Source organism: Fukomys damarensis, unplaced genomic scaffold (assembly GCF_012274545.1).
Source record: "Fukomys damarensis isolate Sample0158 unplaced genomic scaffold, DMR_v1.0_HiC HiC_scaffold_37, whole genome shotgun sequence".
Classification (NCBI taxonomy): Eukaryota; Metazoa; Chordata; class Mammalia; order Rodentia; family Bathyergidae; genus Fukomys; species Fukomys damarensis.
Window position 1 is genome coordinate 42,952,288 of NW_022900949.1, and position 14,057 is coordinate 42,966,344.

A 14,057-nucleotide genomic window follows, 5' to 3' on the forward strand; every position below is an offset into this window, starting at 1 on the left:
CTGCAGTGGTGGTATGTGAGGTGATGGATGAGTGGGTACTCTCGTTTGGCATTGGATTTGGAGGCAACATGATTTTATCAGGGGAAGAGGTTGAAGAACTACAACAACAGCTTAATTCTGTGACTTAGAAGTCCATTCCAAGTTGTAAGAAATAATTTCACATATTAGTTTTTCACATCTATAAATGATAATGCTCCTGTAGTATGGGCTCCTAGAACTCTTGTCTGTATTGGATTTATTTAAAGAGTTAATGTGGCTTTCTAATTTTCTGCTGTAAAAAATATAAGTGGTAAAAACAAATGGATTGTAACTAGAGCCATAAGAGGTCTGCATTGTCTCTTACTGGTAGAGATTCTCATCTTGAATTTCCCCTGCTTACAGCACTGGCTGACTTTCTCTCAAATTGGGATTTCTCTAAATCAGACTCGCTTCTGTGGGATTGACAGTGCTAGTGAAGGCTTCTTTGGGGCTTGCTGGTTATGCTGGTCCTGTCTCCAGAGAGCTCTTCATGGGGCCTTCTGAATACCCACAATTGGGTGTGGCCTTGCACTAGATAGACTGGGGGTATGTAACTTGTTGAAGCTGTTTTTCATTACTAAGCTTTGAGCACACTTTAAAATTTGAAATGGGATCCTTCAGGAAACTGCAGTGGTTATGCCTCTGGCTTAAATAGAAATTGGTGATTCAAATGAAGTTTTTCATCATCAAAAAAAAAGATTTAAATGTTAATTGTTTTTGCCTATAAATCAGAAAACATTCTTCAAAGATTCATGCTGAAAAATTCATTGGTAGAATTACATCTGAGTTGTTTGTTTTTTTCAGAAACTTCAGGGAGGAATAAATTGATGGGGCATGAATAATATGATTGGCCTTGATGTGGTTATTATTGAGGCTGGATTATGGGTATCTAGGGGTTTATTTTTTTCTTTTTTTCTAGTACTAGGGATTGAACTCAGGACCTTGCACTTGCCAGACAGCACTGAACTACATCCCAGGCCTAGGGATTCATTCTTCTCTGCTCTGTGCTCCATTTTTTTATATACATAGAATTTCCTATAATGAGTTTTAATTAGTATGTAGAAGTTAGAGAGAAGAGCCTGGGTAAAATGTCAAGTAATGCAGCAGGCATCTCTGCCCAGTATTAGCAGGCTATAGTGACACAAGCTTCTTGCCCCTCCATAATCGGCTGTTACCTTGAAAGTAGTCCAATAAGCTAAGTTCTCCTCCAGCCAAGGTCAACTGAGCTCCAGCTAAATTTCTCCCTTCTGAATTAATTGTTTGTTCTCTTCAACAAAGATATGTTTGTGCTCTCATTCTACAGTCTTGCCTGCTTAATACTTGTTATCAGCGGGTGTCCCAAGGCCTGCCCAGTTTTCCCCCTTCTCATGCTTGTAATGAATAAACACTGAATGTCCTGAGAGTTGATTGTCTTTGCTGCCCAGAGGGGTTTAGATCAGCCCAAGACTCAGTTTCTCTCTTCTCTGTCTTTTTATCTTTATTTCCCACTTTCCTATCTCACAGACATAATACTGGCTCACAAGAAACCAGGACCCACTTCAGGGGTCTCTGGTAATGTCCCCTTTTCCTTTCCCTATAAAGTAAATAGATAATCCCCCCATTTAATCAAGAGAAAGAAAACCTGTACTAAAAATTTTTTTAAAGAAGGACATAGACAATGTTGCCTCTTCATAAATTCCACTATAGCCTCCTCGAGCTATTAGATGGGCATGTGATCATAACAGGAGCCACATCACCAAAATATTCTGAGATCTGACTAGGCAAGAATCATATGAAATCTAATTTAAAGTTTCAGTCTTTCCATCAAGGGAGTTGTCAAGTCCTTGAGTAGCAGTTTTCTTCTTGATTTCCATGCTTGTTTTTAAGCTTAAATGATCTTAATTCAAATGTCATGTTCCCTTCATTAACTTATTAAATAAATCTTTATCAAGTACCTGATATATGTTTGACATTGTTCTGGGCTCTAAAGATAAAGTAAATAAACAGGATTTCTTCCCTCATGCAATTAGTCATCGAATTAGACTAATGAAAAAGTAAATAATTTTTTAAAAAATAAAGAAACTTCTGAATAACAGAACCAAAATGTAAATAAAAATTTCTCATCTGGTATACCTGTAATTCCAGCACTCTGCAACAATGGGGTAGGAGCATTGCAAGTTTGAGCCCATCCCAGGGAACTTAGTGACTTAGCAAAGACACTGTCTCAAAAATAAAAAATAAAATAGAAAGGGTTGGGAATATAGCTCACTGCAAAGGCCCTGAGTTAAATCCCCAATATTATTTTTAAAAAAAGAAAAAGAAGAAAAGTACCACTTCTTGACAAGGTAATCAGGAAAGGTCTGGAGGTGGAGACATTTGAGCAGACACTAGAAAGCAGCACTTGAGCTAGAAAGCCACAATGCTGTGTGTCATGCTCCATGTGTTCCTTGTTACATACAAGTTGGCGCTATCAGAAGCCTTTTACTGTAATTACTGCTGTGTTCTATGTAATCTTAGTCCATTCAAAGGATGCCTGAGGTGATAAAGCCATATTTCTCCTTCTGATGCAGAGCTGGGAGTTTGGTATCCCCTTGTGCAGGGAGCTGGCGTGTCAGTATGAGAGCCTCTACGATTATCAGAGCCTCAGCTGGATTCGGGTGAGCTTTGTCCCTGGTCCCCTCCCCCATCCCTGACTGGAGTTCTGTGGACTTTTCTGACATCATTTTCTGAGTGAGTCATCTTAAGTGAGGCATAAGGCCCTTGGTTTAGTTCTGTGTACAGTACAAAAAAAAATAGAGTCCAAGATCCTGCCTTCAGCATACTTGAAGTCTGACTGGGGAACCAAAATACATGCCTAACACAGGATGTTATGATCCCTACCCTAAGGACTTCTAGTACTCAGGGAAAGGAGAAATCCATATAGGTACAGTAGGATAGGAGTTTTGGGGAGGAGATAGCATCTCAGTTTTATTAATTTTTCTGTAAAATGGTTTTGTTCAAGGATGTTTCATCTAAAAACTTTATTATATGAGCTTTTCCAGTTTGGCTTCTGATCAATTTTAAGCACTTTGTCCTTTTCCTTTCTTGAAGCAAAATATTAAAATATTAAGTCAGGTGCCCCACAGATTTTGCCCCGTATTTTTTCTGGTTGCTGGTTTGGGGTTCAGAATCGTAACAGCTGCTGATTTTATCAGCATAGAGAAGTCAGCAATCTTAGCTCACATTCGCTATACCCTCGTGCTTGTTGCTAACTCTCCTCTATTCTCTTGTTCAGATTGGGCGCCTTGGGCATCGTGCCCTAGAAGTAGCTTCTTAGCTGGTTTTTGAAAGCCACTGCTCCCTGACTGCCTGACTTGATTAAATTTATTAGTTTCCCAATTAAAGTTTCAAGCTTCAGTCAGTTTTTTTGAGTGTGAAGCCAAGTCCGCCAAGACTAAAAGCCTTACTGATTTTGGTAATGATAAACATCATGGATATTAACTTTTCAAGTTTAAAATCTCCTAAATTGGAACTGGTACCAGTGATACTGGAAACTGAGCCTTCTTCACTGTGGTTGTTATCATCTTTAATCAGAGGATAGATGAGCAAGAGTAGATGTAATCAAACCAATATGAAATGACATTGAGAACTGTTGATAGCTATAAGCAACCCTAGTCAATGGTTAACTAGTATAATGAGTATCCTTCAAAATCAGAATCCATGGGAAGAAAAAGGTTCATGTTAAAATGCATGCCCCTTGAGTACAGGAAACTCAGATTTCTAGAGAGGTGGGTCCATGTCCTAGGAGGACATTCAGAGTATCCTCACAGGACTGCAGTGGGCAGGCCTGTCCTCATCCCACCATCAGATGGTGATGGAGGAGGGCTTCCTCTTCCATGATGCAGCTCCCTGAAGAGAGGCTGTTCATGGGTAGGGGCTCACTTCCTTCTTACCTAGATTGAGTTGCCATGAATCCCTTTCCAGAAGACAGTGTCCAGTTGGGCCCTGGAGAACTTGCTTTGGACCAGCAACAGCCAAGCCAACCTGAAGGCAGTCACCTTTCTTGTTCACAGAAAATGGAAGCCAGCTACTATGACAACATCATGGAGCAACAACGCCTGGAACCTGAGTTCTTTCGAGTTGGCTTCTATGGCAGGAAGTTTCCTTTCTTCCTTCGGGTAAGTCCATTCAGGTGGTCACAAAAACTTACATATAATATACATGTAATTCATTTAAAACCTTACATTTTCCTTTTTCTTTCTTCTGCTGAATACTTCTTTCTAAAGGAATGAATTAACAGAAGGCATTTGGGTTTATTTGACTGGCCTGGATACTAACCTCAACTCTGTTTTAGTCTGCTCTGTTATGCTGTAGCTACCAAGGATGTATGAGGGTAGTTTTCCTACCAAATCTACCATGTTCCTTCAGGAAGTGGCCAGGATCTAATAATGTACCTAGATGCCTTATAACTTTTGCCACCAGTGCCTAAAAAGTCCATCTGTCTGTTCTCAGCCTACTGCACAAAGTATAGCACTGACCTCAACAGTCAACTTGCTTCTTGGTGTTTGTCATCTGAGATGGTGGTTGTCCTTCATGGAGAGCACTAAAACTCATAAGACCAGAATGAGAACTCTTGGTTTGAAAGAACCAAGTCCACTTGGCTCCTAGAGCCCCAAAGAAGATTCCAAACACTAAGTTTAGCCATGGAAATCCTGTTCTAGTCAGCCAGTTCTCTGACCCAGAACAACCATAGCCATTTCTCTCCATCATTTCCCAGAAGGCCAAGTTTGAATATAAACGTAACGGAAGGAATGGCTGAGCATAGCCCCAGCAACTGCAGTTGAGGCATTGTGATATTTTTCTTTTTTGAAGTAAAATTTGTGGGATTTAATCTTTATTTACAGCTGCAAGATATTAAATTTTGCAATGAAATAAATCCATTCAAAAGACAACTTGGGAGCCAGGCGTGGTGGCGTACACCTGTAATCCTAGCACTCGGGAGGCTGAGGCAGGAGGATCGCTGTGAGTTCAAGACCAGCCTGGGCTACATAGTGAGTTCCAGGTCAGTCTCAACTACATAGTGAGACCCTGTCTCAAAAAAAACAAACAAAAAATAAAAACAAAAGACAACTTGGAACTGTTAAAGTATAGATTTGATATAAAAAGTAATATAGCAAGCCCCACATTTAAAAAGAGTTCTTAATAGAGAAAGAGATAAAATTATATTGAACATACACAGCACAGCAAATGACTTTATAACCTCAACTGTACAGTCTAAAAGTTAAAGGGGCCCGGGATTTAGCTCAGTGGCACTGAGTCTGCCTTGCAAGCACAAGGTCCTGAGTTCGATCTCTGGTACTGAGAAAAAAAAAAGTTAAAAAAAAAGTTAAAGTTAAAGATAGGACCAGGAAGTCCTATCCTGAACTTGGAAGGTATGGCTCTCAAAGGTTGTTTTTGGCACATTTGATCTTTCTCTTTCTCTACTAAGATATACTTCTTAATGAAGCTTAATGAAACCTTGTACACTGACTCCTTTTTGTGGTTTTGTAGAGCTTCAATTTTTCACCAAGCCTCCATAGTCTTCAATCATTGTATTGAGTTTCTCACTTTCACCAAGTTTCTCAGCAGGCTGAAAGATAACTGAAATGGCCTCTTGAGTAATCAGGATAATTTTGGTATCTTTTGCATTTAAAAGGTTCATCAACAGTTCTGTTATGCCACAATGAATAAGATACACAATCTTTGGAAATGCTTCACCACTTAAATAGTTGGTCACAGCCTATATAGCTTCCTTTTATGTCTTAAAGTCTATCTTAAAGAGAATGCAGATGAGGAATAGAACTGATACATGACTCATCTCCTGTTTTATCTGCTCCTGACAGCTTGCTGTGATGTTTGACATTGTCCATGTAGCTTCCTTCGGAATAGTATTAGTTTTGAGGTTAGCAGGCTGGGAAATATGTCAAGTGATTTTGCATCTAATACAACTGGAGTCTGTTCATTTGTTCCAGTGATGATAATTCCCTGTGGTTCTTAATGTGGAAATCAAAATTTGCAATTGAATAGGTCCTAGAAGCTTCACAAGTTAGGGCACAACTTTTTTTCATAGTCATTTCACTGTGTTTATTTGTACCACCTGTAAGGCAGGAAAAAGCCAAGGAGTTATCTGCTAATGCTTCTGAATCTTGGTAATGCAGGAGACAAACTCAAGCAGGAAGAATTACTCAACAGCATCTAATGGAGGTGCAGGATTCTTGAGACAAAGTTTTGAAAATGTCCAGATAAGACTGTAACCACATTCTGAAGATGACATATCAGCAACTTCAAGAAGAACCAACAGTAGGTCAGCTTCACCATGCTTGATAACAAAATACCAGAAAACAGAATCATCACCTGCAAGCGCCCATGTAGCTTATTTATTGATGTGAGCATGGGAAGACGCTGACAGAGAAAGGAATGCTAGGATATACTTCATGCACCACAGATTTGGTCTATGCTGATGTCCCAGAAGCAATGTTAGTGGGAACAGAAGCAGATTCAAACATAATGGGGCTACAATCAGTTCTGCCAAAGGACACAAGTTTTGGAATCAACCAGCTAGGGTAATACTATCTATCAAGAGCTGTTTTTCCCCTAGAAAGCAATTTTCTAGCATCTTGAGTAGTTTGAAGCTTGCTTTCCAAAGCTATTTATGGCTTTGATGATGTCATATAGAGATCATTTTACAGTACCCTACTTGTAGTTTTCCTCCCACTGGAGAAATGACATCATCGGGAAAAAAGCTTCTATTTATTTTTCAGCATCTAGCCGTCCTTCTTAGCTTTCCTAAGTTCTACATTAACTTGTACTCAGTGCCATTTCATATCCATCCTGTCTTCCCTTGGTTCTCAAATCTGTTAAGATAAGCACTTGCTGAATTAGCATTCTCATTGGTGAGCATGGATATGAGGCAAAGACAAAAAGCTGTACGGGGAATGCCAGTTTCCACAGATGTTGGTGCAGGGCTTACAAGCTGCAAATTATCCAATTATTATTATCCAGTTATCCCTCCATCATTCACAGTGGCTCACCCCCAAAACGGTGTGTGATTTTCTTGCTTATTCAGCACAACCCATAGGTTTCAGGAGTAATCAGCTTGGGCCTATAGTCTATATCCTAAAGAAATGTATATTCTCAGATGGGGTAAGTGAAGTTGTCCTTATAAATGAATCCCGGAATGTACTTGAGACATAAGACTACCTCTGATTACCCTTCATTCCAATATCTTACTAAAAGTTAGTGTCCCACAAATCTCAACAAGAAGCTGGAAAAGCTCATGGCATCCCTTTGATATGTTTGGGATTCCATCTTATTGGAAAAATTGCTTTAGCCAATGAGTAATAACAACCTTGGTATTGCAACAGTATTGCATCAAGGTCAACTGCACTACTGGTTCCCTTTATTTTAAAAAAATTAGCTGGCTAACAGCAGAGTCCAGGATAACCACATTTCAGATGGAAATTAGGTCACGTTACACTTTTCTGAGTAGTAATCATTCTAGGCTAAAAGGAATAATGATCTGTGAGGAAACAGGTCTGACTACAAGGACAATAAGCTTACTGTACCTGATAGTGATTCCCAGAAAGGCTCTAACTGTATTGCACAGGAGTGTTCCTAGCAGCAGAAGAGAGATGAATGGAGAGTTCCTAAAGAGAACTAGGCTTCCTTTGTCCAGTCAAAGCATTTTAGAAGGGGCAAATTTGCTGCTCCCATCAGCATAGATCATATAGCAGCAGTGGTCATGGAGGTCAACAAAAAAGGTAAAATGGATTATACAAAGCTTAGAAATCAACACCATCTCCAGAAAGCTCTTTGACACATTAATGAGTCTGGTCTTATAACTTCTTTCTCATTTTATCTTTGAAAATTAAGATTTATTGTCATTTTATTATCCATGTATAGATTTATAATTTTTACATCATAAACCAAATTTCCCTCTGAAACCTCATCAGTTTGAACATTACAGAATTGGTGCCTGGCATCTCATTTCTGTCCTAGCCAAACAGGGATACTCTATCATGGTTTACCCTGGCTCCCAATATCTCATGTACATGTTACAGGGCGCATTTATATCTCAGGGTTCTGTAAACTTTCTGACAAGTAGGAAAGACCTGTCATGGAACCTGCATCTAAATCTTCCATCTAAATCATGCTTGCAAGTAACAGTCTGAATGTTTAGATGTGGTTCAAGAGGCTCCAGTCACAAAAGAAAAACAAAGAGTATTAGGAAATGTTACCTGTCAGTTTGTTCCACTCTCCACCCAAAGAGCAGTCTCTGTGAGCTATGATTCACACAAATTTCACTGTGCCAGTCTCATGCTGCTTTCCCAGCTGTTCAGTTCATCTGTGGCAAATGGAATAAGCCCAGGTGGTGGAAGCTGTTTGCCTTGTAGATAGCACAGATACAGTGCAAAGTAGTGACAGTCAAATCTGTCTTTTGTGGAGATGTTGGGATTTCTTGCCCAGGCATATGTGAGACCATGAATCAGTCTGAAGTTCGGTGCTCTATCTTCCTCTTGCTGGGCCTCCCCATAAGGCTTCCCTCACCACCTCTGAACACACTATTATTTTAGCTCTATCAGCTTGGTTTCTGTGGACCATCTGCCTTCCTTCCCTCACAAATTTTGTTGTCTACTAGTACACAAGGAGACAGGAAAACATCCAGGCCTCCTTTGGAAGGGGTGTCAGAATTCCTATTTCTCTTCATTTGACTCATGAACAGAAACTAGTGAGAGATACATGTATGTGGTTGAATATGAAAAAGTCAGTTCTGGTTTTGAGGGTGTACCTAATGGTAGAGTGCTTGCCTGCCATGTGCAAGGTCCTGGGTTCAATCCCCAGCACTAAAAACATTTTTTTAAAAAGATAATGTCAGGGCCGGAGATTTAGCTCAGCAGTTCTGCTACCTGCCTTGCAAGCACAAGGACCCGAGTTCGATCCCCGGGACCAAATAATATGAAAAAGTCAGTTCTGGTTTTGAGGGTGTACCTAATGGTAGAGTGCTTGCCTGCCATGTGCAAGGTCCTGGGTTCAATCCCCAGCACTAAAAACATTTTTTTAAAAAGATAATGTCAGGGCCGGAGATTTAGCTCAGCAGTTCTGCTACCTGCCTTGCAAGCACAAGGACCCGAGTTCGATCCCCGGGACCAAATAAAATTAGGTCCTGAGTTCGATCCCTGGTACAAAAACAAAAACAAAAACAAAAACAAAAAAAAAGATAATGTCAGTTCTTCACAAGTACAGTCAGTCCACATGAGTTCCACATCTGCGAATTGATTCAATCACAGATGGAAAATACTCTGAAAAAATGCATCTGAACATGTACAGATTTATTTTTTGTCATTCCCTAAACAATACAGTATAACAACTATTTTTAGTATTGTGTATTGAAAGTAACCTAGAAATGATTTAAAGTATACAGGAAGAATAAATGCATGCTATATGAAAATAGACCATTTTATATAAGGAACTTAAACATCCATGGATTTTGGTATGCACAAGGGCATCCTGGAGCCACTACTGTGAGGACACTGAGTGACAAACTATATTTTCATTGCCCGTTTTGTTTATCAACCAAGAGACTTAGAAATGTCTACCCATCTGGCCAGCCTGCTCCTCCTGACCTTGACTTCCCTTCTGATGTTACCCTTCCATTCTAATTCACCCAGACACATGGCCCAGCCTTAGCTGAGTTTTCTTATAGTAAGAAGATAAGTAGAAAGGGGGCAAAAATCCTACTCTGAGAAGGTTGAGATGCTCTAAGGCCAGGCCTATGATCAGCTCCAACTCAAGAATCATATGGCTAGCCTTGTAGAATCTCTCTTCCTCTCTCCCTCCTTCCTTCCCTCCCACCCTCCCTCCCTTCCTCCCTTTCTCATTTATTCCCTGTCTCCCTCTCCCCCTTCCCCTGCCCCTGCCTCTCAAGAAATAACAAGGTGGATTCCTAAGTGCCTGTCACCATTTATTGAAAAGAGTCTGGTGAGGTAGCTGGACGAGCAGATAGTGTCACCAGCAGGTTTCAGACTTCCTCCAGTCACCCAATCATGATCAGCTATAAGGTAAGCAGAGAAGTAGGGCTGGGGTTGTCTTGCTCACAAGGAGACCTCAGCTACAAGAAGAAAAGTTAGACTTAGCCCAAATCAAATATGATATGACATAAAGTTTTAAGAAATGTGTAGTTTGATGTCAATTTGCTTTGCTGACATGTTTGCAAAGGAAATTGGTACCAAAGAGGTTTATCAGTGCAATAAACAATTATTAAATACCTAATGGTCACTGGACAGTGCTTAGACTGTTTCTCCTTTCAAAAGCACATACCTGATCAGCTGCCCATTTAAAATTATTTGATGGCACCCACAGTGGTGACTTTTTGACATACACTTGCTGGCCTATTCAGCCACCCTCCCACTAGCTGTCCTCATACTCCTTGTTTTCAGCTGTGTATGCTATTTGTACCCCATCTCCAGGGCTGCAATACCACAGTGCAATTCTCCCTTCATTGAATGTCCCTTTCCCTCCTTAACTGTCTTCTTTTAATACAGAAACTGAGTGCTGTGCCCTGTGCTTGCCCCAGGACCTGGTAAAGAGGAGGCTCCTAGTTTTTGTGATATAATGAACTCATGATTTCATGTTTTTGGCAGAATAAAGAATATGTGTGCCGTGGTCATGACTACGAGAGGCTAGAGGCCTTCCAGCAAAGGATGCTCAGCGAGTTCCCACAGGCTGTCGCCATGCAGCACCCCAACCATCCTGATGATGCCATCCTTCAGTGCGATGCCCAGTGTATCTTTTGACACTGGTAGGGGGAGGAGGGCTAGGGTCCCAAAGGGTGAGTCCCACCTAGTCAGCTTCCCCTCTATAGTTTGGCTGGCCTTCCAGCCTTATATAGGTTACCCATAGTCCTAAACCTGAATGTGTCCTCAGCACCAAACCCACACTTAACAAGGCACTTTTGCCTCACAGAGGAGGCCATATTATAAGTGGTTAGCCTTATTATAAGTGGTTTCTCAAGAGGATGTTTTTCTGACTGGCTGCAACCAGCGACTTAGCCCTTACTCTGCCATATGAGGGGCTTGCCGAGCAGTCAGGAGCAATCACTGTGCAGGGTGGTGACTGTGGTCCTATCAGGACTCTTTCTCACAGGGATACCATCTGACTGTGCTGTACCCCGTTCCACTTCCCTATGCATTGTTATTGTTCCTAATCTTTGTCAGGTAGACTGGGACAGAGGAAGGGATGAAGGGATGGGGAGGAGACTGGAATTGCCTAGTTGTTTGGTTGCACTTTTTGGTGCAAATACTGGCCTGTCCCTCACCATCACCCTCACACAGCTTCCTTGGAAAACACATGACAGTTGCCGTGACTATGTTGAACTTATTCCACAGAGGTGAGGTCAAGCAGACTCCCATCTGTTCCCTCCACAAAGACTTCAGATACTACTGTATATTATTGAAAGCTTACTTTGTAATAAATTCAGTATACCTATGATGAGTAGGCCGGAGTCTTCTCAACCTTCTTTCTCTCCTGTGGGGTGGTAAGCATTGCATTATCCTGACTCTTTTCCCGTCTTTCTCCTTTTGTACCTGGGATCGAACTCGGGTCTTTGTTCTTGCAAAGCAGGTGCTGGAACTACTGAGCTAAATCCCCAGCCCTCCTGTCTTTCTTAAAGGTACATCAGAGGGCACTTAGTTGCTGCTGTCTCACCTCAGCCAAGTGCCTGGGAGACTCTGCTGGAGCAAGAAGGAACAAGGGACAGATAAATTAGTCTAACTGTGCTTGGACCTTATCTGCCCCTTGAGATGATTCTGCCTCCAGTACCATTGCCTGTAGGGAATAAGGGCTGTTGTGTGTTTTCTCTCATTGGATGAGATGATGGGGTCAGCCACTCAGATCTGTCCCTTTGGCAAGTCTGATTTCCCCTTCACTTCACATCCAGACTTGCAGATCTATGCAGTGACACCTATCCCAGATTATGTGGATGTTCTGCAGATGGATAGGGTCTCAGATCGTGTCAAGAGCTTCTACCGTGTCAACAATATAAGGAAGTTCCGGTATGACAGACCTTTTCACAAAGGCCCCAAGGACAAGGAAAATGAATTTAAGGTGAACAAATCTAGAAAACGGGCAAGCCCCACTTTCTCGGGAACTCACTACTGTTGCATCCTTCAGGTAGGCAGAGTGAGGCAAAACCTGACTAACTGCCACACCTGCCTGTGCCCTTCCTGCAGAGCCTGTGGATTGAACGTACTACGCTAACCTTGACTCACAGCTTGCCTGGCATCTCTCGGTGGTTCGAGGTGGAGAGGAGGGAACTGGTGAGATATGCCTCAGATGGGGCTGAGCTTCAGCTGCTCCCTCAACCTATGGCTCTGGGGAGCTTTCTCTAAGGACTGACTGAAGAAAGAAAGAATTCTGGCCACCTGCCTGTCCTCGGCTCCCCCAGGTCAATCCTGTACTGGGAGCTTTGTGTACCTTCTCTCCTCTAAATTGCTCAGCAACTCTAGGGAGCAGCTATCTTTAAACACCAGTTTGCAAAGGAGAAAACCATTCTCTGAGGTTCAGGAAGCCAGAACTCTCTGGTTTCAGAACTACTATTCTTTCCTATTCCTGTTCTTTCAAGTGCCTATAAACCAGAAAAGTAGTAAAAGGCCCAGGGAGTACCAAGTCCACAGGAGCAAGGAAAGGGACTCAGCATCGCAAGTCATAGATCCCTGCTTTCTGGACAGTGGTGGGGTTATCATCATTCCTGGGAGGACATTGTCTGCTCTGTGCCCATAGGTGGAGGTGAGCCCTTTGGAGAATGCCATCCAAGTGGTTGAGAATAAGAACCAGGAGCTTCGGGCCCTTATCAGCCAGTATCAACACAAGCAGGTGCATGGAAATATAAACCTGCTCAGCATGTGCCTGAATGGTGTGATTGATGCAGCTGTCAATGGAGGCATTGCACGCTACCAGGAGGTGAGCTGAGGCCCCAGACCAAATCTGCACAGGGAGTTTGACTGGGAAGGTGATACAGTCTCCTTGAGATTCCAGCCTCCTTGGGAAGCCTTCCCAGCTAGCTTCTCCTGGCTAAAATAACTTCTTGGATGAGACCTTAAGCTCTTGGCCAGTCCTCCTTTCGGTAGCACAGCTCTCACAGGGCCTTTGCCTTTATTCTCTGAGCTCTGTCAAATGGATAAGCCATTGGATTATGTCAGGATGTTAATTGTCCTCTGAGGGGAGTTCTGGAGGGCCGACCCTCCAAAAAGTGAATTTTGGACTTAAAGACTAGCCCCCACTTCTAGGCCACTAGTCCTACCTGTACTACTCAGGCCATCCCCATCCCAGGCTTTATGAAGGATTGGGGCTAGCTTCCAGTTCAAGTGACTTGACCACTGCTAGTCCTTCTCAGGCACAGAAACACATCTGTGATTTCCAGAGGTTCTAATAGACTAGAGGTGCTGGTACATACACCTATGAGACAGCCTGCCTTTTTAGGGGTACCTTTGTACTCAGGTTTGATCAAACTCAGGTCCTTGTGCTTGCAAAAGCAGGTGGTGGGACCACTGATCTAAATCCCCGGCCCCTGGACTCAGGCTTCTGAGGCCCCCACCTAAGCTATAATCCTAGGAAGAGTCTTCCTAACCTGACCTTTCCCCTCATAGGCCTTCTTTGATAAAGATTACATCACCAAGCACCCAGGAGATTCTGAGAAGATCACCCAGCTCAAGGAGCTCATGCAGGAGCAGGTATGGCTTGCAGGGCTCAAGGGTCCTCAAGTATCAGGAAAGGTCACACACGAAGATGGCTGCAGTTCTCAGAAGCTGCTCTCTGCCTAACATAGAGGCTTTGTTTGACACCCTTATATAGGTCCATATCCTTGGAGTTGGGCTAGCAGTTCATGAGAAATTTGTACATCCAGAAATGCGGCCTCTGCATAAGAAGTTAATTGATCAGTTCCAGATGATGCGGGCCAGTCTCTACCAGGTAAGCTGATCCCTGACCTGTCCCTGGCTGCAGTAGAAACAGGTGCCACATCCTCCAGATCTGTGCCACAACCAAAG

At 42.4% G+C, this 14,057-nt stretch overlaps 1 protein-coding gene and 1 pseudogene across 1 annotated transcript in view; one reads left to right on the forward strand and one right to left on the reverse strand.

Annotated features, from left to right (window-relative positions):
• The window catches only part of Dock3 (dedicator of cytokinesis 3), a 387,335-nt gene that overhangs the window by 353,068 nt on the left and 20,210 nt on the right, over positions 1-14,057 (forward strand). Inside the window, exons 40-47 of the mRNA XM_010625591.1 lie at positions 2,568-2,654; positions 4,050-4,154; positions 10,656-10,797; positions 11,951-12,117; positions 12,243-12,329; positions 12,793-12,972; positions 13,659-13,742; positions 13,864-13,980. Of these exons, the coding sequence (XP_010623893.1) occupies positions 2,568-2,654; positions 4,050-4,154; positions 10,656-10,797; positions 11,951-12,117; positions 12,243-12,329; positions 12,793-12,972; positions 13,659-13,742; positions 13,864-13,980 (969 nt within the window). The remainder of the gene's footprint in view (positions 1-2,567; positions 2,655-4,049; positions 4,155-10,655; positions 10,798-11,950; positions 12,118-12,242; positions 12,330-12,792; positions 12,973-13,658; positions 13,743-13,863; positions 13,981-14,057) is intronic.
• LOC104863096 lies at positions 5,369-6,975 on the reverse strand (annotated as a pseudogene).